This window comes from Stegodyphus dumicola, chromosome 8 (genome assembly GCF_044657685.1).
Source record: "Stegodyphus dumicola isolate Sdum_Otavi_A_Nest chromosome 8, ASM4465768v1".
Lineage (NCBI taxonomy): Eukaryota > Metazoa > Arthropoda > Arachnida > Araneae > Eresidae > Stegodyphus > Stegodyphus dumicola.
The window spans coordinates 151206606-151231722 of NC_140775.1; the positions used below are offsets into that span (position 1 = coordinate 151206606).

Below are 25117 nucleotides of genomic sequence, written 5' to 3' on the forward strand. Positions count from 1 at the left end.
AGTTAAGTTTCAACATCAAAAGGGTTGCCATACAAACAACATCGTCCCCGAAACCACAGCACTGCAACCGCGCCAAAAACCAGCGCTGAACATATATTGCCACACTTGGTATCTTAGGGCAAATATAAGAGTAGACCAGGATTTCAAATTTGATGCTTTTTAAAATCAATTTACCCTCAGCCTACCTGTGTATATAGGTATAGAGAGTTACGGTTTTGGTCCAAATATTCAATAGTGAATTTTCACTGAAGACACACAAATGAAGGTTTCCAGAACACACTTTTACAATGAAACTTGTCTCTGCATATGTATGTGAAGATATTTTCATCTGCAATAACTCTTACATAAATTTTTTAAAAACTTATATTTTTCATATTTAAGTTTACGCATTCAAAGATTTCATAAGATTTTAGGTAAAATCAGACAATTGGAAGTGATACTTTATTCGAGGCACATAAAAATTTTTAATGAAAAACTATATTAAAATATAATCAAAAACTTTTCAATTTTAGTAGTTAAAATATCTATATCAATGGAAATAACGGTTGATCTTTACAATATGGTAACTGGTAGTTTGGCGACATTTTGGAGGTGATAAAGGTTACTACCTGGCACTTTGGTAATAATGTGAGCAGTACTCAGTTCCGATTACGCATTATTTTGTGTGATGGAAATGAGAGATCATGGGATATGTCATGTGATATTAATGGATGAATTACGGTTCTTGAATCGGAAAAGGGGGGAAATCGGGAAAAAATCTGGAAATTTTGTATTTGGTTTATTCTGTGTTGTGTGAAACGGTGTTCGTGAATTTTTGGATCCCATGGCCGTAACTAAAGTGAATTCGAAATGGGTATTTATGTATGTATTAATTTAATGTATGTGCTCATTTATATTTTAAGTAGTGTTTTTGAATTTAATTATATTTTAATTAAATGATAGTTATTTTGTGAATTTTATGTTTGTAGGAATTTGGTATACGTTATCAGGTAATTTCATATATGTTCTTTTTACCGAGTTTAAAGATTGAGAAAATTGTCATGTATTTTCGTGAAATTTTTCGAATTTATGAGAAAAAAGCAGTGTACATGGATATAGTGAAGAGTGTGCGCAATGCCATTTTTGTGCAATTCTGGGATGTTTTTTTAAGTAAAATTTTTTAAGTTTTTTTAAGTATAGTAACCTTTATCACCTCCAAAATGTCGCCAAACTACCAGTTACCATATTGTAAAGATCAACCGTTATTTCCATTGATATAGATATTTTAACTACTAAAATTGAAAAGTTTTTGATTATATTTTAATATAGTTTTTCATTAAAAATTTTTATTTTCATTAAAAATTTTAAAAATAAGTCGGCGTGTACATGGTTTAGTGATATTTTAATTAAATGATAGTTATTTTGTGAATTTTATGTTTGTAGGAATTTGGTATACGTTTAAGTTGAAGTAAACGTGCATGGAAATAATTTAAATATTTGATATTAAGTATTTGTAATGCTTGCGGTATGAATTCGTTGGTGACGTGTATAATGTAATAGATGATTTAGAGGTAAAAGTTTTTGGATATTTTATTTATTTTATATGTGGAAATGTTCATATTTGGAAAGGGTAAATACTTTTTCGCGATCAGGTAATTTCATATATGTTCTTTTTACCGGGTTTAAATATTGAGAAAATTGTCATGTATTTTCGTGAAATTTTTCTAATTTATGAGAAAAAAGCAGTGTACATGGATATAGTGAAGAGTGTGCGCAATGCCATTTTTGTGCAATTCTGGGATGTTTTTTTAAGTAAAAATAAGTCGGCGTGTACATGGTTTATGTGTATGTGTTATTTTGAAAAACGCGTAAGGAGTATGGTATTGTGCACTTTTTCCCAATTTTGCAGTGAATATTTGTCATGATTAAGTACTTTTGTTAGATAAAATTTCTAGCATAAGTGTAATTCGGCTAGTAGATTGTTGGAAGAAGTGTTCAGTAGATAAAAAGAAAAGAAACATGTCTTTACTTCGTGAAGACAAAATGGCGGCGGGAAAAAAAAATAGAAGGTTGCTGTAGGAGAGTTGGTCGCCAAATTTTCGCCAAAAAAACGCCAAGTTACCATAATGTAAAGATCAACCGAAATAACATACTAAATTTCAGCTAAAATTAATAAACAAGAAGTGATACTTTACTTCAAGCTCTGAACAGACTTCTGTGAAAAAATATATTACAATACAATCCATAACTTCTCATATTTGGTATTCAAAACTCATATATACATATACCATGAATATAGAGTCATGGCTGAGAATAACATATTACATTTTTAATACAATATTATAACACAGAGATGGTTCTTTACTTGGAACTCTAAACAGATTTTTGTGGGAAATATATCAAATCGATATAAGAATTTAATTTGAAATAATGCAGCACATATTAAAGATATTGCTATTATATCTAAATATGGTATTTATTTATATCAAGCCATAGAAGAGAATCAATTTTATAAAGCAGTTCATATGCAGAACTTCAAAATGCTTCAAATGCAAGCATGTTACCAAAAAATGTAATTATTCTTTTCCACTTTTGATGATAATGAAGAACAAGAGCAAATAGCAAATTTGAAAACACTAGTTCCTTTACTTCTTGCTGATCTCAGAACAAATGGCACTTACTATTCAACTATAGTTCCAAAAACTAACCAACACTTTATCAATACCTAATTATCAGGGGATATCTGTGCAGATCAAAATTAATTTAGAGATACTGACACTATAGAAATAAGACAGGTAAAAAAATGAAAATATGGTATTTGTTTCATAGCATTTATTTTAACTATAAACATTTAATTTCCTTTCATTAAAAACTAATTAAATTATACACTACTGGACTATCAAATAAAATAAAGGGACAAGTATTTGATTATGTTGATATAAATTTAGAAAAACCACTTTTAATACAAGGGCAATTATGCCTAATAAAATATAATCCAGATTTTTTTTACAGACCTTTCTATTTACTGAATCAACAAATTAGATAGGACTATAAGGGGAAATTGGTTCATATCCATATACACACAAAAAAATTCAGGAAAAGGTCCATGCAGCCAACCTATTAACTGGTATTTGAATTCAAGTTGAACTATCAATGTTCACTGGTTTCAAACACTTGGGTTGATATATATGGGTTGTTCAAGCTTAAAATATTTTCCTTCTCACTCTTTGCCACCTTTGTAGTGAACTTTCTAATGGAAACTTGTTCATATCCATGTTAATGGGAAAAACCATGAAAACACCCATACAGCCAGCCTGTTTGCTTGGAATCATACGACATCTTAAAATTTTCCATCTTTGCATACATATGAAACTATGACTAACATGAAATAAATACATAAAACTGGGATTAATCCTAGTATATGGTACACATGAGATTTGGCAACATTACGATGAATAGTAAACACACTATTTAAGAGCAGTAAACGAGTCGTTTTGGTGACAATTTTTAAAATCGATCCGAAGCCGTACTGTATACTAGGATTTTACCTAAAACTGTACTGACCAAGAGCTACCTCATAAATATGGAACATAGAGAGGGGATTGAAATTTTCTGATCTTGCATGAAATAGGAATAGGCATATAATCATAAATAATTTTATTAAAGTTCATTTTATTTACAAATTTAATTTTCTTTTCTGACCTTTTCTGGCTATATAAACTCATACTATATTTATTGTATTTACTAAACATATTGGAATTGTGAACAGATATTAAATTAAATGTATTTTATGCCTTTTGTATTTTCCCAGTATTTTTTTCTCCCAGCTCTTATGGATCAAATTAACAGTTTATTAGCCTCGTAAAGAAGGTTTATCATATGTTATAAAAATCATGTTTATTATAAATAATTATGTAAAGTACATTTATTATACATATTTAGTTAGCTAGTTTTGTAAAGCACTTTTAGCAAACAGTACATACTGAGGTTCAATGGAAAGTTTTAGGAACACAAAAACTATATGGACTTAAAGACCAATAAGATTAAGAGGGCATTGCTTGCATTTTAGAAAACAAACGACAATCCCCTGACACCTCTGGATTCAAAGATGAAATCTTACAATAAACATGTATTTTCTTCCGTGGCCGGCTATTTGCACACTTTCTGTTACAGAAATAAAATATGAATGACACGAAATGAATACCTTTGATAATGAAAAAGTAAATACTTACGCTCAATAAAAAAAGACGTAATACCTGTTTTCAGACACTTTATTATATTTACATATTTGCAACTGACATTTAAAAAGGAAAAATATAAAAAGAAAATTATACACTTAAACTATATTACACCTTCTTTTGATTTTAATAAAAGCGTATCTAAAAAATATAAATTAAAACTCAAACACATTACTAATTAATTAATAAAATAACAATGATACATCACACGCTATTAAAACGCTATAACTCGAGAGACTCCATAACAGAAAATCCGGGGAAATGAAATGATATCGATTAAAACTAAAGTTTATTCCTCAGTTTACTTCTTCTTCTTGTTCTTGAAGCTTGGCTTCCCTTTGGCGCCTTGCGCCTTCTTCAGTTTAATTCCAATAGTCTCCCGCCCCAAATAGGAACACGGTACAAAGCCGCAAAATTTTTATACAAAACTATTTTTTTAAAAAGTTGAAGAAAATTACAAAGTGCATAAAATTATTTTATGATTTGTATCTCAATGCAAGAATATCATTCTGTAAGAGAAGAAGAACGATCTTGTTTTTTCCATTAGCTATACATAAATCACATGATCTCTGAGGTCTTGGTCATAAAAATTACCGTCTTTCTAAAGGAATTAAGAAAATCTTGAATTTAATAAATTGCAACAATTACGAGTTTTATTGCGAAATTTCGGTGTTACGTTCATTTCTGACCAAATAGTTAGTCTCGGAAGTTCTGAAATAAAATTTTGGGAAGCTATAATTCATGCATAACAAAGAATCTGCCTAATAGGTTTCTGATTATTGATAATACACAATCTATAATCTTGTTCTTTTTATTGCAAACGTTAAGGGGTTATCACATGCATGACACTATTAGGAACTTTTCCGAGAAGCGTGTTTCTCTCAACAATAGTTAAAGGGAAATTTTTAGCTGAAACATATTCGCTGAACGCTATATCCCGGGGTTTCTCTGGAGGAAAAATGCTTCGCTGCGATTGCGTGTCGCTTAGGTCCAGAGTCGTAGCTAGGGTTTTCAGCGCCCAGGGACAACTGAAGATTTCGCGCCCCCTACTGCTTGCCAAGGATGGAAAACATTTAATTCTAAAATGTGGTAACATCAGTTTGGCGCCCCTTGGATTCTGCGCCCGGGGACAGATGCCCCCCTCTAGCTACGCCCCTGCTTAGGTCGTAGCCAAAGAACTGGTCTTCATGTAAGTCAGCCAATCAGATATCCTGATTGACTGATATGAAAGCTAAAAGATTACGCTGTTTGGCACTAAAGGCCCGTCTACAGGTAGCGATTTTCACGGCCGACATAGCTGGTCGACAATATCTGAGATAGCTGTCCACACGGAACGAATTTCTCGTTAGTACAGGAATTCACTCAGCCAATCACTATGAAAGGAAGTGTTCCCGCCCTTTACAGCGTCACACTGTCTACGATTTGTAAACAAAGCTTACGGTGTTGTCAAATAGTCAAAATAATGGATGACTATTTTAAATTGCTACTATAGATACAGCTACAATTTTGAACTTAGCTACTTCTAGAGGAAAAAATGCGTTTGGACCAGAAATTTTTTTATTTTATTTATTTATTTTTAAATTTCACTTTCTGGCACTCCTATTTGAGCATTTAAATCTTGAAATAATAAAATAACCATGCTTCAGAAAAATAAGTAACTACTGTGCTTTAAAATAAAATCTTTATTAATAAATAAATAGACAATAATGTCATGAATATCAAACCAGGATGAGTAAAAAGTAGTAATAAAGAAAAAAGCCACATTACAAAGCAACAGTGTAATTTCAGTGCAAAAATTTCAAATAAGAAATATCATAAAGGTTCAAATTCTTAAGTAGTATACTTATTGAACATTAAAAAACTAATATCAGCATAATTAAATAATTAATACAGTCTAAAAACTATGATCGTATGACTATCAGTTAATCAGCGAATAAAATTTAGCAATATTGTATTAAATTGGGCTGTAATTTGCTTTCGCAAAACTCAATTAACACAAAACTGAGTTTGTGACTTTCTTTTGAGCAGTAGATCTAAAACGCGTGCCAACGGCCATTCGAAAAATAAAAAGAAAGGCGTTAAAATTCAATAAAAACTCCACCCATAGGCAAAAAAATAAAACGTGACTTTTAAGTCATCCAGTTCGAATCTAATGATGGAGAAACTAAATTAAAAAGTTCTTCCAGGCGCAGAAAGTCCAAAATTAAGGTTGGGAAATCGAACCCATGATCTCGATCTACGAAGAAAACCTGGTCTGCTCTTTCCCACTGGGCTATGGTCGCTCGCGTAGGAGGTGTCGGAAAAGCCATGTACTTCGTCACCTGATTTAACTCCTATTTTCGGCGAAGTCAATGAGTCTCTGCGCTGCTTTATTCTCGACTGGAGATTTTGCTTTCTGAATTTTTTTCAATAAGTGCGACCACAGTTTCAAGTAGTTTCTGAATATTTTCATCTAGTACCATTACATGGCATCATTAATAGTTTTTGAAACTTTTTTTGGGGGAGTTAAAATAATTTTCACCCAGAATAGAAAATATTTGAATATATAAAGTAATGGGGAAGACAAAGCTTACCAAAATAAGATAATCCCTTAATTTTTTATTTTTTAAATTTACATTACTCGTGTCCCACAACACAATATTTTCTCTATAGAAATATATTAGTTGAGTTTTGTTCCAACGAAATGCAGCCATGTTTATTACTCCAAATGAGGAGAAAAGCACGTGATCACTCAAAGCAATCTTATTGGTAAAATAGTAGCTCAACGAGAAAGTCGGCCGAGGAAATCGCGTCGTGTAGAAGGGCTTTAAATTATCTCTTTGCGGAACCCTCTTTTTGGCGATAAAGATAATTTTTTGACGATGTCGGGATAAAGGGTACACTGCTCCAAAAAAAAAAAAAAAAAAAAAAAAAAAGACAGTGCTATATCTCGCGTTCTACTGGTGCGATTCACGAAATTCAAATTGCGTTCTTCATGTCTCGAAAGCGCGACTTAGGATATATATTAGATTTATATATAGCACTATTCTAACATAGGTATTTTGACACAAAATCGGACTTTTTCTGAAATAACATATCAATTTTTTTACATATTTCGATTCTACGACTCAAACTATGCCAGAATACCAAGTTTTGTAAAAATCGTACGAGTAGTTTTTGAAATATTAGCTCTCAAAATTTTAGCTCCTCAATGTTAATTGAATTTGGCAAATATTTATTTATATCTCTTTTTTTATTAAACTTTTTTGATTTTTTCTCTCACATTTCGAAATTTAGGTTCATTCCAAATAAAATTTACCCATTTTTTGTGTTTTATTTCTTAAATTTCTATTTTTAAATAATTTTTATAAATTTTATGAAAAAAATTTTGAATTATAACCTATAAAATTTTTACCATCATCTTAAAGTAGGTATATTTTTAAGCATATCTGCAAAAAATTAGACTTTTTTATTCAAAATTTTCTAAGTTACACACAAATTTACATATTTTCGCGTTTTGAAATTTGGCATCTTTTTTTTGAGCGATAATAACGCCAAATGTGGTCTATGGATTTTTGTTACACTGTATTGCCACAGCTATTTTTAACCTTAAATTTCAAGTAAAATTTTACGAAGAATTAATTATATGACATTTTTTCCCTCGATGATGCGTAATAAATATTCATTAATACTATATGAAAAGCTATTTTTTTAAATAAAATTTTAATATTTTTTTTAAATTTCTCTCTATCTTTTTTTTTTTTTTTTTTTAATAAGAGTAAATTTTTGTAAGAGTAAATTTTTACCTTCGGCTTTTTATCGTCTGCTACTTTACTTCGTTTAAATCGAATTGTCTAAAACTGAGAATTTTCGTTTGATGTTTATTTGAATTTTACGACATTAACTGCACAATTTATTTCTAAACAAACTGATGCTTTTGAAGTGGCTGAAAGAGCGGCTGGTACTATCATCCATATTTTTAAAGCACAGTATATTTTTATAGAAACATAAGATTTAGAATAATCACTTTTATAAAAGTCAAATTATGATATAAATATACAACCCTCTAGAGAATGAATTAATGGAAGTTCAATGGTTATGTAGAAATGATCTGCAGCTACTTAATCGCTGGATAAGTCAGCAGATTCCGTGGACAAGTAAGAATAATTATATAAACGACACCCAACATTCTGAATTCAATTAACAACTAGGATACGATGTTTATTAAATGAAATCAAGAAGTTTTAAAACATAAAAAATCAACTCATTTTTTATCCTAAAATGTATTTTTGTGCGTAGCGTATTTTCATTATTCTAATTTAAAATTCTAATAATTCTTAAAATTCTAATTTAGAATGTAATTGTCAAGAACTGATTTCTAATCATCAGTAATATAATAAGTAATTATTACGGTTATTAATAAATCCTTCTTATAAAGTAATTGCAAATATTTCAAAAAAATTTCTGTCTGAATGTAAATATTTTTCTGTGCAAATATTTTTAATTTTATATTAATCAAGATTGCGCACGATATTATTTATTTGCACCAATTCTTAACGTCAGTTCTAGTAGAAGTTACAAATCAATTATATTTAATTAAGGATTGGATTGGATTGGATTATTTAATTATGGCAAAGCACGCGAGGGCTATCTGCCTAAAGGGAGGGATGCCTTCGTGGAGGACTTTCTAAGGAAAACTGGCTCGTATACACGTTACACATCAGGAAAACCAAGAAAACGCCCATGCAACCATCCCGTTTGCGGGATTCGAACCTCGGACCGAACTACCAGTGATCAGAGTCTTTACCGCTCGGCCGTTTGTGGGCCTTTATGAAATGGAAGGCGATAACTTTAAAATGATTGTCAGAAATACCAAAATGTTTCGAAAAGTTGGATAGTTTTTAATATACTTTCAGAATGCTTAAAGAAAAAGAGAAGAAAAATAAATTTTTTCGTAAAATTTAGTATTTGTATTTTTTTTTTAATTTAAAACATTTCAATCTTATGATATTTGATTCTTGCGATTTCAAAAATAAAATATTTGACTAAAATATGAATAACATTTTAAGAAACCAAATGTAGGATAAAATTGTGCAAAACAATGGGCAGAATGATAAAACTGTTTAAAGCAGTGTATGCAAGTCATCCTAAGTTAAAATGTCGGTTATACATCTCTCTTATTTATATATATCTTTTCTGAACGGAACATTGAAAGGCGTGTAAAACTGTGCTTTACAGTATTTTCTCTTTTAATATAGTATGCAGTTTTCAAACTCATCGTAGTCTGGGTTACAAAGTATTCTTCCGAAAGAAACGCAGTTCAAATAAATAAAATCAAATTCTGGAAAATTGATATTAATAAATATATTTAAAATGCTCAGTTCAAAGGATTAAAAAGAAAATTTTAAAACAATTATCTGAAGAGACAATGCAACACAAACAATTAAAATAAAAGTATAAAATTTTAAAAATTACCTAAAATAATAACTATGACGAAAAATATATATAAAGAAAACTATTTGAAAAAAAATAAACGCTGCACCTTTATTTACGCAGTTCGAATAGGTAAATAGAAATTTTTAAAACAATTATTCTAAATAAAAAAAAAAAAAAAAAAAAAAAAAAAAGAGTGCTACTTAAACAATTAAAATGAAATTCGAAAAAAAAATTACTTAAAATAATAAGTTATAATTAAAAATGTAATATAAAGAATATTATTTGGAAAAAAGGAACGATGGTGAATTTTTTTCCTCTCACGGGAAAGGAAACTAGGTTGCCATATATTAAGAAGTTGGCCAAGTGAAGTATTCTTGGCGCAAACTGACAAAAAAGTGCCAGCATAAATTTGTGAATTTCTCCGTAAATTTCGCTCCAAATTTTACAAAATTTCATATTTAGGCGTAATTTGAGTCGTAGAATCGAAATATGTAAAAAAATTGGTATGTTATTTCAGAAAAAGTCCGATTTTGTGTCAAAATACCTATGTTAGAATAGTGCTATATATATAAATCTAATATATATTCTAAGTCGCGCTTTCGAGACATGAAGAACGCAATTTGAATTTTGTCAATCGGCCCAGTAGATCGGGAGATACAGGACTGTCCCATTTTTTTTTGAGCAGTGTACATTCCTAAGAGCCCTGTAATAGAACCCTTCCTTGGTCCTTGGTTGAAAGTAGGCAGCGGATTTGACAACAGTTTTATTAACGTGATCCGATCATGCTCAATTACTATTCATGGTTACACCAAGATAATTCACGTTACTGTAGGAGTAATTTCATTGAACAAAATAAAATTGATTTGTATGGACTTTCGAGATCCCTTATTTCGACGAATAATGAGATGTTAATGAAGAGTTTTGTGCTTTGATGTTAATTCGCTAACGTGAGCACTAGCCACCTCTGCATGGAATATGATCTCGGACATTTTTTATTGCAGGATAATACTTGCAGATTTGGCTGCAGATGTTGAACCAATGCTGACTGAAGTCTGGCTTACGAAAATCAGTAACACAAAACATGTAAAAGAAAGAACTAGTCTTAATCCCAGCGGAGCTACCTGCTCTGATTAAAATACGCATTTCACTGGGAGACAAAGAAATATCTACTTTTGATAAAGGGAAAGATGAGTAAAATAATTTCACATTTGTAATTCAAGTGAATTCTAGATAAGCTGTTCACGCCTGATGTGGTCGAAAGCTATTGCCACATTAAGTATGAAGAAGGCAATCCTTTGCTTATTATTCACTGCTGTCCTGTAAATCATGCAATGCGGTCAGAGACGTAGCTAGGGTTTACAGAGCCCAGGGACAACTGAAGATTTCGCGCCCCCTACTGCTTGCCAAGGATGGAAAACTTTTAATTCTAAAATGTCGTAACATCAGTTTGGCGCCCCTTGGATTCAGCGCCCGGGTACAGATGCCCCCTTGCCCCCCTCTAGCTACGCCCCTGAATGCGGTTTCATTGCTTTGCAGATCTATTCTGCCGAAATCCAAATTTTTCGGGATGAAGCAGACTTAAATTGCATTCTAAGGAGAACATTTCATTCATTTCATCGTATTTTTTTCAAAAACCGCACGAAATAAACATATTGGCACATATGTAAAACTATGAATGTGCAAGAGGCGTTTTATAAATCCTGTATGCAAGCAAGTAATGCTTTGCAGCAATTTATAATTTATCTTTTATATTATACTAGGTGTACCCGCCCGGCGTTGCCCGTGCATTTAGAAAATGCAGATAAGTGAATAGCGCAGGAATAGTAGTGTAGGACATGTAGACTGTCTCTCTCTCTTCCCCCCCCACAAGCTACAAAAAAGAAATGAATTGTAATTAATCGATTTAATGTATCGTCAAAACAGCAAACTAACGCTAGAATAAAGAAATCAATTGTTACAATCGAACGTTATTTGAAAACAAATAATAATATCAGTGAGTCAAAAAAACCGTGATTAATTAATTATAAATAATTTTTTTAAAATTTTTCCAATTCAAAAATCGAAAATCGGGCTTCGAGGTCTGGTGGCCAGCCCCTTTGTGCTTCCGTATAAAAAATTCCAGGTCCCTGCGTGCGATAGATTTGGCTGGAGAGCTCGGTCAGACAGACAGACAGACACATTACACTTGCTTTTATTATTATATATAAAAAAAGATAAGCGGCTAAAGTGTGTCTCGCGGATAGTTTATTGTTGCCACTCGGAAAAAGGAGCACGGAAATTAACGTTTCCACAGTTTTTAATTAATATCTCGGCCGATTAAAGTCGTACGAAGATGAGAACGGTATCGATGGATTCAGAGAATTTCTTGGAATCCGAGGATACGCGTCTCGAATTTCAACTTGGCGCCGTTCCGTAGATATTCGAGAAAAAAGAATTTGGCACGTAGCCAAATCCCTCTAATAGGGAAAACTTAAGAAAGTGGAAAATGTAGGGGAAAATTAGTTTTTAATTAATACCTCGGCTAATTAAAGTCCCAAGAAGACGCGAATAGTCAAAAGGGCGTGAAATGGACCTGCGGAACCCAACGGTGTGTTTCGCTAATCCCGGGAGCCAGCCGTTTCGGAGGAGATGATGTTACTTCACCCCATATATATATGCAGCTTAAGTGTTTGTTAGTCGCCGATAGTTTGTTGGTTGCTTGCGTAACTGTACTAGCCAATGGGGTGAAGTTGCCACGGCACAGGGTTGCCGTTTCAATTCAGACGTAGACAATTTCCTGTAAAACTTGCTTTTTCTATAACCATCATAGAAAAGGCAAGGGGTCTCAGGGCCAAACGCTTAAACATGTTGGCATTTTTTTACTTCAGCCTGCATTTGGACACACGGTCAACTTTATGTTGCCTGTTCAAGAGTTCGTGAAAGAACGGACGTAAAAGAAATTAAAAATAATTGATGGTCCTCTGCAAGGCGAGCTTAAAAATGATGGAAAGATCTACACAAGAAATGCTGTGTACAAAGAGATCTTTGACATGTGAATTAACATTTCATTATATAAATCATCTTTATTGATTGAGCTAGCGGGGGCCTCATAAGAATTGTACCGCCAGTGGTTTCCTTCATTGCACTCTACTTTAAGCAATTAAGCAAGTAGAGGGGGGAAACCCCGTGGGGCAGTAAGCAAAGGGGCGTCCTCGCCGCCTGCCCTGGATAATGCAGTTTAAATTAGCAGACACCTTTGCACAAATCATTTTAATTACAATTTATAATATCTAGAACAGCGGTCATTTCGTATGACCGCCGGGCTTTCTACTATGTATTATAAGCGGCTTATAAGCGGCGGTTTGTAGCCGATAGTTTATTGGTTGATTGCGTAATTGTAAATTGTTTTATTCCCGGTTCTGTGTAGCGAGTGACGAATATTATGAGAAAGCTAAGCCGGAAAACTTAAAAATACAAGACCACGTGCATTTAACATTAATAAATAAATTTAACATCTATATATAAGAATTTAGATATATGGAACTGGCAAAAACCGGCAACGGTAAAAAAACAAAATGAAATAATTAAATATCTTTACTTTATGCGGCTTAAGTGTCTGTTTGTCGCCGATAGTGCATTGGTTGCTTGCGTAAATGTACTAGCCAATGGAGTGAAGTTGCTACGGCACAGGGTTGCCGTTTCAATTGAGACGTAGGCAATTTCTTGTAAAATTTGCCTTTGTTATGACCATCAATAAGTCTCAGGGCCAAACGCTTGAGCGTGTTGGCATTTTTTTTATCTGAGCCTACATTTGGAAACGGTCAACTTTATGTTGCCTGTTCAAGAGTTCGCGAAAGAACGGACGTAAAATTAAAAATAATTGATGGTCCTCTGCAAAGCGAGCTTAAAAATGATGGAAAGATCTACACAAGAAATGCTGTGTACAAAGAGATCTTTGATATGTGAATTAACATTTTATTATTTAAATCACCTTTATTTATTGAGATAGCGGTGGTTCTTCAGAAATGTACCGCCAGTGGTTTCCTTCATTGCACTTTAAGCAATTAAGCAATGCTTTTTTCATTGTTCTAAAGTGCAGTTTGGTTGTTAGTGTAGATTAGCGTAATTTGAATAAGGTTGTCAGTATAAATTACTATGGCATTCATAATTTTTTCTTAAATTTAATTTATGGAAGAACAAAAGAAACATCTGGACTTATTTGCAAAACTAATTCATTGAGTACTTGATTACTTGTATTTTTTAATAATTTTAAAACAGTCACGAACAAAAACTAAATTATTGAGTTAAAAAAATGTTTTCAGTAAGCTTCAAAATGCTGGAAATCCCGAAGCAAGAGAATCAGAGTAGTTGCATGCATCTGCAGGACTAGTTTAGTGGGTTTGAATAGAACCTTCAGCTTCAGCTGCAGGAGTCAAATTGAGAAATGAGAAGCTTGTGTTCATGCGATAACAATAGAGCAGAAAAACAAAGCTACTGATTGATAAAAAATGAAAACAACTATGAAGTAATTTCCTTAAAAGTTAAAGTAAGGACAGATTAGAAATGGGGTCATTATTTAGAACTGAAAAACTTTTTTAAAGGTGGAAGTGAAAGATTTTTATAAATGTGCAAGCTGAAATAGTGGTTTTCGAGAATATTTCAATTATTTAAAAGGTGTCTATAATTTACACAATACTTTGTTTTACTTTTTTTGTTCAGTTGTTCCCCCTTTTAAATTTAATTAGCATCTCTTGGCAAAAGAAGCTGTATCTGATATAAAAGCATATCTCATTGCTTAGCGAAAAAATACATATATATAAGATAAACGCATGTAAAGCAAACATCTAATTTTAATTTTAATACTTTCCTTTATCCTTCATTTTAATTTGGATACTTCTCCTTTCTGTACAAAAATAGTAACTATTTGTCACTATCAAACTAAACTGCATTATTTGAAAATTAATCCGCCTCATAAAAGCCTTACGTAATTTAGGTAAAAATAACAAGCCGAACAAATATTAATTTAGAAGTCGAAAAACAAAAGTCAGCCTTATATATGCAAAGTTTAACAATACTAGCTTGGATGGTTTTACCGAACCATCACCTTCAGCTACCAAAGTGCAAATGAACGAGATAAGATAAGAATGGCTGGACAGGAGTTAAGTTACTAGCGGCATCTATTGATGAAACAAGAAATCTAAAACATAATTTCCTTAATGGCTGAAGGTAAAGATGGATTAGAATTAGGCTCGTTAACTAGAACAGAAAGATTTTTTTTAAATGCGAAACGCCTCTAGAAAATAAAATTCACCTGTAGAGACATTAGAATTATTTTGAAGCAGAAGACTTGAAAAATGAGTAAAGCCCTCACCGGGACTCGAACCACGGACCTCTCGAATACACGCCGGGAGTGCTGACCATTACACCACGAAGGCACTCTAAAAGGGTGGGAGAAATACCTTATACACCAATGGAAGATGGTTTTTGAATTCAAATATTAGCATTATTCAAAAAACATCTTCCATTGGTGAATTATATTTTCGAGAAGCGTTTCACATTAAAAAAAATCTTTATGTTCTAGTTAACGACCCTAATTCCGATCCATCTTTACTTTCAGCCTTTAAGGAAATTATGTTTATTTATGTTGTTTGGATTGCCTTAGTTTCTACGGTTACTGACAAGGAAATATTAGGCAGTTTTTCCCCGGTTTGCTGATAGAGGGCAAATAGACAATTTACATTTATAATCCGCGTTTATCTATTTAAACTTCAGAAGATTTAAGATGAAGCGAATATATTTAACACAACAGAACACAATCTTAAGACTTGTAAATCTTTTAAAAGACAACAGCAAATTTTTAAACATTACTGTAAAAAATATCATCTCTTCTAATTGTAATAAATAATGAGATAATGCATGGATGAATTGTTCATTATATGATAACTATGCATTTATAAAAAGTTTTTAATAATGAACTATAAATAATATTTTTAATTATCGATGTATTGTTTTTTATAAAGGTAAATTATCTATTTGCCCTCTATCAGCAAACCAAAAAAACTGCCTACTATTTCTCTGAAAGTAACCGCAGAAACTAAGGTAATCCACCTTTGCAATTTTCTGAACTTCCTAATGTAAGCAAACATCGTGCACTGCCGTTGGCGTTCCTCAGAAAACCATTCTAACTTCCCTACTCCCCGATGAAAATAATAGAATCGCCTGTCTCATAGGCTGCCGTTTTGAGATGTAGACGCTAGTATCTTATCACTATATCTTATGTCGTTCATTTGCACTTAGGCAGCTAAGGACGATGGTTCTGTAAAACCAACGAAAATAGTCCTGTGAAAATTTGCATATATAACACTGATTTTTGTTGTTTGACTTTTAAATTAATACCTTACGTAATGTTGCAATGCGGAAACTAGAGCCAAGCTGCCGCCAACCGGGATAATGGTTAGTGACTCTAACTGCCGTACCGAAGGGTCCGAGTTCAAATCCCAGACAAGGCATGGATGTTTGTAAATGTATAATGTCTGAGCGCGTTGGGAACACTCAAAATATGCGGCGAGTGAAAGCTCTCGCGAAAGGTTGATGGTAGAAGAAGGGGGGGGATCCTCGGACATCCCCCGTGGTGCCCTCCTTCAAAATTGGGGGCGGAAGAGTAAAGACGTACTGTCACCTGTATAGTGTCCAAGGCTTTTGAAACGATAGGGGCAATCTTGCTGCAGCCACGATGGATTTCGTGGACTCTTTCTGATGTCAGGCAAGCGTGGTTAGTCACAACAACAACAAATGAACCGAACGTTTTTGACTCTCTTTTCCATGCTCTCACATTCACATGAATCACATTTCGCTTTCTGATTCGCACCTGGCAAATTGCTTCTTCTTCTTGCTATTCTAATGATATATTTCACAAGTTTATCGGTACGGATGTAAGAATTTTTTAAAAACAGGGCGCTACAAGAGGGCTCATTGGATAAATATGTGCCAAAAATAGGGGAAAAAAAAAAGAATTCGCTCACGTCTACAAGTTTCTTTATCAAATTTCGAGGATGTTTGTAAATATATAGTATCTTTGCGGCATGGGACGCTCTAAATATATGGCGAGTCGAAAGCCCTCTCGTGTGATTTGGTGGTAGGGGAGAGTGGGGGAAGACCCCTGGACCATCCTCCAGGGTGCTCTCCCTCAAAACTCAGGTGGAAGTAGAAGTCCAACCTCCTTGATCTGGCAACCAGTATTCTATGAAATACGGCCTCGACAACAACAACATGTATCATATGCAATAGCAAAGTACATTGTTTACAATGATGTAAATTCAATTCTATAATTAAAATTTTCTTTCCTTAATTCTATTTTATTTGATTTTTTTAAAAATAATTGTAAAGCTATTTTGCTTTTCTAAATGATTATTATTATTATTATTTGTCCAAAGGGGCTTTGTTCTGCATTAGATGTGAAGAAATTAAATAATGAAAAATCTGCATAAATGTATGTATATTTCTCGCATTGTGATAAAACAACGGTGGATAGAGCCATCGAATTTTGAATGACGTAATCCTACTGCGAATATGGGCATGTGGAAGCCCAGATTTGAAATTTTGTTTTATTATCGATTTCATATTTCGTAAAACTTTAAGGATTTCAAAGCGAGCAATGGCAATGTTGTACAGAAAAAAACATTTTTATCTCCAGTGCGCGAGACTGTATCGGAAATTCTAAAGATATACTCAATTTAAAATTTTTTTGCGACATTGCTCTTGAACTGAATATTATGGTTAAGTGCGAAGAACGTGACATTTAATAAATAAAGGTAAAAGATAAAATGTTAAAAAAAAAAAGCCCCTTTGGATATAATTTAAAATATAAAACCTTTCAAATTTTTATATATATATATATTTTATTATTAATGATATGAATGAAATTCAGTTTCTAAATTTATCTAAATTAACGGATGTGAAAGCAGATCTCGTAGCAAGTATGCGAAAATACTCTATTATGTGTATATATAAAATTATCAAAAAAAGTGTTATAGCAATTCTAAAAATGAAGCAAATTAATTGCATGGAAAATGAAAGAGTTTAAATTAGGAATATACCAGTGATAATATACGAATAAAACATAGATATAATAATGTAAATAAATTCAAAAATTATTTTGTTCCACCTTAATCGAAAAAAATCTAATTCTTCCGGCTGTTTTGCAAGATTTTACCCCTGGGGAAGAACTTACCAGTGCTGGTTAATACCGCTCTGTATTGAGATCGGCATGAATTTGCATAGCACGTAAATACCGTATGCATTTAAAATGTGTATCTATGTGTGGTTTGAAAGTTAATTTCGTATTAAGAATGATTCCTAAATATTTTTCGCACTCACGTTACACACAGGAATCCTATCCGCCGAAATCACTGGCGATCTAATGGTTCAGTTGTTGATAGGTCCATGGAATTTAAAAAACTGCGTCTCAGGTCACAGGAATAAAACATTCTGTAGTAGAAAACATACCACAGCGGGCCAAAATTTTGAAAAAGATTCTGCTATAGATGTTTCTAAGGTAAAAAAAAAAAACTATCAATAAACGAAAACCGACGAACAAAAAATAATATTGATATTTAAAATGTTACGAAATGTACAGGCGCGGTAAGATGGCTTCCTCGCAAAGCAGTTTTAGGGTTGCCATAAAATGGAAAAGGAAGGCAGGGTTGCCACATTTGGCGAAAAATCGCCCATTTGACGACAAAATTGGCGATATGCCATGGACGGATAGAGAACCTTCTGGAGAACCTTCTAGAGTTCTTAACGGTTTAGCCCAGAATGTTCTCGAACACCAGCCAAAAGCTATATAAACCCTGCGGGTACGCGGAGAGTTAGTACTGAGTGTGCCTCGTCGAGAGGGCGAGTGAGAGTGCCTCGTCTGGAGTGCGAGATAGTCAGTATCCAGTTAGTGTCTCGTCTAGCGAGTCAATCCCTGCGGAGTCGATGATCCCCCGAGTAGCCGGGCACCGAGTGCCGAGTGGGTCGTCGAGTTCACCAAAGGAGTCTCTTAGTGTATCGCGGTTAGTGCATCGTCGAGAGAGCGTGTTGAGCTCCGGGAACGACTGAACCGAAGAGGCGGGAGCCGTGCTCTGTGTGCCGTAGAGTGCATCGCGAGTTGTAGCGTGGAGAGTCTCGAGAGTACGTGGAGTTCCGAGAACGACCGAGCAGATTCGGGAGCTGTACTCTGGTGCTTTGCAGTGAAGCTGTCTCCACCGTGATAGCCTGATAACCAGAAGGCTGTGTCGCTGATCCTGTCAGTGTGTTTATTGTAGTTCATCGACGACTGTAAACGTGTTTTGGAGCTGTCCTGACAATATTGGTAAAATAAAGTGTGTTTCGATACTTTATCAAGTGTTGTCGTTATTCACTCCAAATCCCTACGAACGTGAAGGAAGAAAATAACGCAACAACTGGTGTCAGAAAAGAAAAACGCAACAATAAGTTTTAAGATTTGACTTGCTAATTTCAGATTAAGCGATTTCTTCGAATGATTCTGCTACGAATAGGAGAAATTGTAATATTCCAAATATCTTTATCATTTTAGTCATTAGGGCATTACATAACATAGTAAAATGTATACTTTATTAACTGTTGGTAATGTTATTAATGTGAGGAATTTATTATTTAAACTAAACTATATAGATATAATACCTGTTATTATTGTTCAGAGCTTGTATACTTTCATTCTAAAAAGATTTTAAGCAGATTTGAAATGCCAGATTATTTATGTTGTGTTGTTCTATATGTTTTTCTTTCGTGGCCGGTCTAGTAAAGCCATAATGCGATCTTGCGCTAATCTTGCGCTTGCCAGGAGGGTGAACCGCGCCATACCTAACTACCTTACAACCACTTTATTGCGAATGAGCGAAAAGTAACTAACCCTTCATTGAATAAATATTTCACGATAGCTTTTGCAAACATTAAAACGTAATGACCGTATTGTATAAGTAAAAAATAAAATATGAAAATTTTTGGTCAAGTATTCGAACAACTCGTCATAAACGCTGCACAGATACAACGTTTATAATTCTTTGATAAGACATACTCAAGAAACAATTAGAAGAATCATAGTTTATTCTAGTTTGCTCTGTAGTATTCAATTAGTTTTGAACCTTTCTGTTCGTAAATTTGCCGGAATGCATTATGAGCTGACTATTTTCATTAGTGATATAACTGTGAATAAGAAAAATGAAACACTTCAAAATTACTACAGACATTATTTGTTATGTCACCGGTAGATATAAATCAGCTGGCAGTATCGAAAATAAGACTGTCGAAAATTCTCAATGAAAACATTGCAACAGAACTGGAGAGTGAGTCAAAGAAAATCTTTTTATTTGCAGCGTACAATATTATGCATTACTTAAAGCTTTTCCAGCTGAGGCATGATTGTTATTCAATCGACCCATTTTAGCCTCCATGAGCTGTAACACTAAAAACATTGCAGAAGAATAACTATTTTAAAGTAACTGATTGCGGATGACATGACATAAAATAGCCAGTCACCAAGGATAACCTTTGGGTTACCATGTAAGAGGAAAAATGGTACTCCATTTAAACATGGGGACTACCAAAAGTAACCTTTGATAATAGCTCATTGATTGAAAAACGGACAATTTGCAACTTGTAAGGGAGAAAAAAAAAATGAGAACATCTCTTTCAGTAATAAAATAGGCGGAAAAATTGTTTGGAACAGTTATTATTTAAATATTAATGTAGTTTAATTATTATTAAATATTAATGTAATTATTAAAATTTAAAATGTTCAATAACATTTTTACTATGGGATAGGTTTCCATTTAAATCTTTCCATTCAAAATCCATATTAAAGCAAACTTCGATGGAATGCAACAGTAAAATATTATGAATGACACTTCGTTTTCCTGTTCAAATACATTTTGATACAAACTTCGTGATACCTCATACAGTATGAATACATCATAAAGCAGTATGTATGAACTGTCGATGAAATCTACGAGTAATAAAGGCTGAACTTTTTTTATGAAATAATAATAGATGGTAAATCACTTGTTACGATTTCGTCTAGCCTTTTTGTTAGAAAAAGTTAGTGTCAATTTTACATAAGTCAACGTCAAAAACAAATGAGCGTCAAACGATATATATATATGTGATGTATCAGCTTTAGTTGTAGCTTAAATAATCAGACGATAAGTTTAAAAACAGGATCCATTTATTATTATTCAGGACAAATAGCAGTTACAAAAAGCAGATATCCGAAGCAAAATAGTCCTTTTAAAGCCTCTGGAAAGGCGGAGCTTCCAAAAAATGACGTCAGCCTCATCAGCCAATCCAGTTCGCTTTAAATACCTCCAGAACATTCTAAAACTGTACATGTAGAAAAGGCGGGAAAAACAACTTGACTACGGGTCGGTTACAGCTGAAAACATCGCGGCAAAAACATCGCGAACGAAAACGTCGCAGAGAAAACAACGCAAGGCGAAAACGTCGTGCTACAAAACATCGTGGGAGAAAACATCGCAAAGAGAAAACATCGCAGTCCTAAAACATCGTGGTACAAAACATCGTCGTCGAAAATAAAGCAGTTCAAAAACTTCGCAATTTAAAAACATCGTCGTCGAAAATATCGTGGTAAAAAATAAAGTATCCACAAATCATCGCATGACGATAACATCGCAGACATGCTTTTTTCATACATGCTTTTCGCAAGCATGCGTTAATAACTGTAAATCGATATTCCCATAATGATTTTGAGCGAAAAATGTAAAGAAGGATAATTTTTACTTTCACATTTTTTATTCACTAATAAATTTTTTCTGAAAAAGTAAGAAGGAAACTTAAGCATAGCAAATTAATGCAACTTATAGCAATTAATAGAATTTTAAACCGACATAGTTAACTAACAAAGGCCATTAATAAATCATTTTTATAAAGTTTTTACTGGTAATTTTTCATGAAAAGTATAATCTATAAGTTGCATTTAATTTTCTATGCTCAAGTTTCCTTCTTACTTTTTCAGCAAAAACTTATTAGTTAATAAAAAATGTGAAAGTAAAAATTATCCTTCTTTACATTTTGCGCTCACAAATCTTTATGGGAATATTCATTTACAGTTATTAAAGCATGTATGGAAAGAGCATGTCTGCGATGTTATCGTCATGCGATGATTTGTAGATACTTTATTTTTTACCACGATATTTTCGACGACGATGTTTTTAAACTGCGAAGTTTTTGAACCGCTTTATTTTCGACGACGATGTTTTGTACCACGATGTTTTAGGACTGCGATGTTTTCTCTTTGCGATGTTTTCTCCCACGATGTTTCGTAGCACGACGTTTTCGCCTTGCGTTGTTTTCTCCGCGACGTTTTCGTCCGCGATGTTTTTGCCGCGATGTTATCGGCGGACACCCTACGGGTCTGTGAATTTAATTCCACGTACTTTCAAATAAGAGAACGTCGCCATTAAAAATGAAAAGAACATACAGTTAGAACTTTAAGTGTATTCTTGACTATGGAATTTCATTATTACACACACATATATATATACTGGCGAGAGAGGATTCTACTTCTGTTCTGAAGCAAAAGTTTAAAAAAAATTGCGTACTTGCATTGCATTTATACTTCATTGTTTTCAGCATGTTACCTTCTTTTATAGAATATACTCCTGATAATATTGCTTAATAGGTAAGTCTGAAGCTATTTAAAACTTATAAATGAATCCCTTGTAAGTTCTTTTATTTCAATGCTTTGATTTAAATGTTAATGAAAACTGTTAACTTTGATATGTATTCCATCTGCGTTAAGCAGACTCTTTAACTGATTAAATAAAAATTTCATTGCTATTTTAACTTATGATTCTTTAATAAAACTGTGCTAAATAGAGGATAGTGTACTAAAACGCCTTAAAATAAGTACTCAAACGCCTGTTAAATGCATCACATTTTTTCTTTAAATACCCATTGTTACTCGCATACATTTCCTTCCCTACGAATTGCATTAAAGGGGGATAGAAGAAAAGTTTGAAAGACATGATGTTTGAGGTCCTTATCCCAAACACCGGAAAAAAAAAAATTCTAAACTGGAATGTTTTTATTGCTATCTTTAGAAAGCCTGAAGTGAGAAATGTGAGACATCACGGTGTGCAAATAGCAAATAACCTTACATTGTTTTCAAGTGCTTGCATTACATCCCTACTAGTGAGAAATAACCTGTGCAAATCTGTATGTTACATTCAAGTCTAGATAAGATTCACTTGCAAAGTAGATGCACGCAAATGCCAATCTCTGAATCTGGCAAAAGCCTAATAAGAAAATGGGCAAGTTATGTTGAGATAAAGGTACAATAATGGATTTATCTGTAACATTGTTTTCGCGCATATGACTCAGTTTAAACGTCACCCTTAATTGGAAGTACATAAAAGGTAAAAGAGTTTGTAGTATTCAATCTATATCAATCATTCCTTAAGAAATAAATGTCTTATTTTAGTATGACTATATAATACACTTCCGTGCAGGTCAACAGTCATCTTTGTTCTAAACATAAGATGAAGTTAGAAGATTCCCTTAAACTTATAACGCTCCCAATGTCAGAATGGTTAAGAACGCTGGTAACAGGTCGTTAGCTCAATCTGGGTTCGAACTGAGGTAAACGGGCTGCTTGCACGGGCGTTTTTCGTTGTCTGCTTCAAGTGCAAGGTGAATAAGAGCCAATTTTCCTTCGGAAGTCCTCCATTAGAGCATCCCTTTCCTTAGGCAGATAGCCTTCGTGAGCTTTGCCATACACAAATCTAACCTAACCTTTAAGTGTATAACTCGGAATTAGTCTTGCCTGTTGACAGAATAAGAGAGGTACTTTGTACTTTGGGATTCAGTGCAGAATCCTTTGAAGCAATTAATTCCCTAACTGTAAATAACATTGCTGACTAATATAATAATTGATGTGTTTATTTCATTGTGCAGCAATCATAATTTAATATTCCTGAGTTGCAAAAATCTTCAGAATTACAAAATGTGTTCTTATGTTAAAAACCATTTTAAAACCTAAAAATTAATTCAAGAGTTATGTTTATAAGTCTGAATAATAATGATAAATATAAATATTAATAATCGCTAAAGCTAATGTTTAAATGCTAATCGCACACAATACGTAACGAGCAATGATGATACACAATCAGAATAAAGCTTTTTGGTTTCATTTATCTTTTTCCCCCTCCTTTTCCATTAGATTAAAGAAAACTTCAGTTCAAAACGATTTTGAAAACTAATACTTTTTAACAAATTTCACAAAATGCTTTCTATGAAAGCCTACTCTGAAATTTTTTGAGAATTAATGATTTGACACTAGATTAATCAAAACAAATAGAAATTAAACGTACCTATCACTAGCAGCGTGTTTCCGATACATCTGTATCCCGTTATCACATCAGCAACTTTAGAGGATATAATTTTATTAACATAAATATACTGATTACAAGATGTGAAGTATAAGACATATGATAAAAATCATCATGATAAATTTCGAGAAGAACTACAATTCAATTCTTGTTACATATCTTATCATTTATAATAAATTGTAGCATGAAATACCAGTACAGCTGGTGATACATGAAAAGATAAGAATAAAGATAACTGTAACAAGAATAAAAGTTTTTATGAATTGTATGATAAAACTCTTTATAAACTGTAACACGAAGGATTTGAATTCTTCAGAAAACTAAGATTTAAATTTTGATTAACACGCAAATCTAGTGTTAGCATACTTAATATGGAAATTAAAAACAGAATTAAATTTCTTCCAAATAAAGCAGCCCTTCATCCAGAGTTCGAATTTGGATGCTGTTACACTAATTCTTGTCTTTGCACCTCGCTACAGAATGCTTTTTATGGTAGACACAGGACGTCAAGAATCTTGATTGTTTCCTGCTCAGTCTCATATTTAATCTTCAGGTTTTAACAAATGTCTGGCAGAAGGAATACCAGCAACGAACTCGCACACCAGCTGAAAAATATCTCGCGCTATGAATTATGCCTAATGAACTGTACGAGTGACGTTCTGGAGAAAGATGTACAATAGAACTTATAAAGAAATACAATAGAAGAGAACAATAGGAGTTCTATAGAAAGAAAGAATAATGTACTATAGAACTTAGAGGATGAAAGCAATTTGCCTGGTGCAATTTTGTGAAAGGCACAATGACAGATTTGAAAGATAGATCGAATCTGTTAGATCTGATGCTGAAACATCAGTTATTTTATCAGTCATAGAATCTCACACATTTTGAAAAACAGAATGTTATTACTCAATGCTGTTTGTCTTATGGAGATCGAACCAGAAAGTCAATTTCTAAATCAAGCAATTTCTAACCAACATATCAATCAATTCTCATACAGTAGATGACTGTAGAGGTTTTTATTATGATTACATGTCCCATGTCAAAAACTATCTGATACACAAAACTTTGCTACTAAAAGTTGTCCTGTTTCTTTGTAAT

The 25117-nt window shown here is 33.1% G+C and overlaps 1 protein-coding gene across 4 annotated transcripts in view; it reads right to left on the minus strand.

Annotated features, from left to right (window-relative positions):
- Nucleotides 1-25117, minus strand: part of ebi (transducin beta like ebi) — a 77573-nt gene that overhangs the window by 43487 nt on the left and 8969 nt on the right. Inside the window, exon 1 of one of the 4 annotated variants that reach the window (XM_035354354.2) lies at nt 24002-24072. The exons of 2 other annotated variants lie outside the window; for them this stretch is intronic. In XM_035354354.2, the coding sequence (XP_035210245.1) occupies nt 24002-24030 (29 nt within the window). In that variant the 5' untranslated portion in view covers nt 24031-24072. Of the gene's footprint in view, nt 1-4211; nt 4477-24001; nt 24073-25117 lie in introns of those variants that run through there. One more of the 4 variants, XM_035354355.2, reaches the window with a different exon arrangement.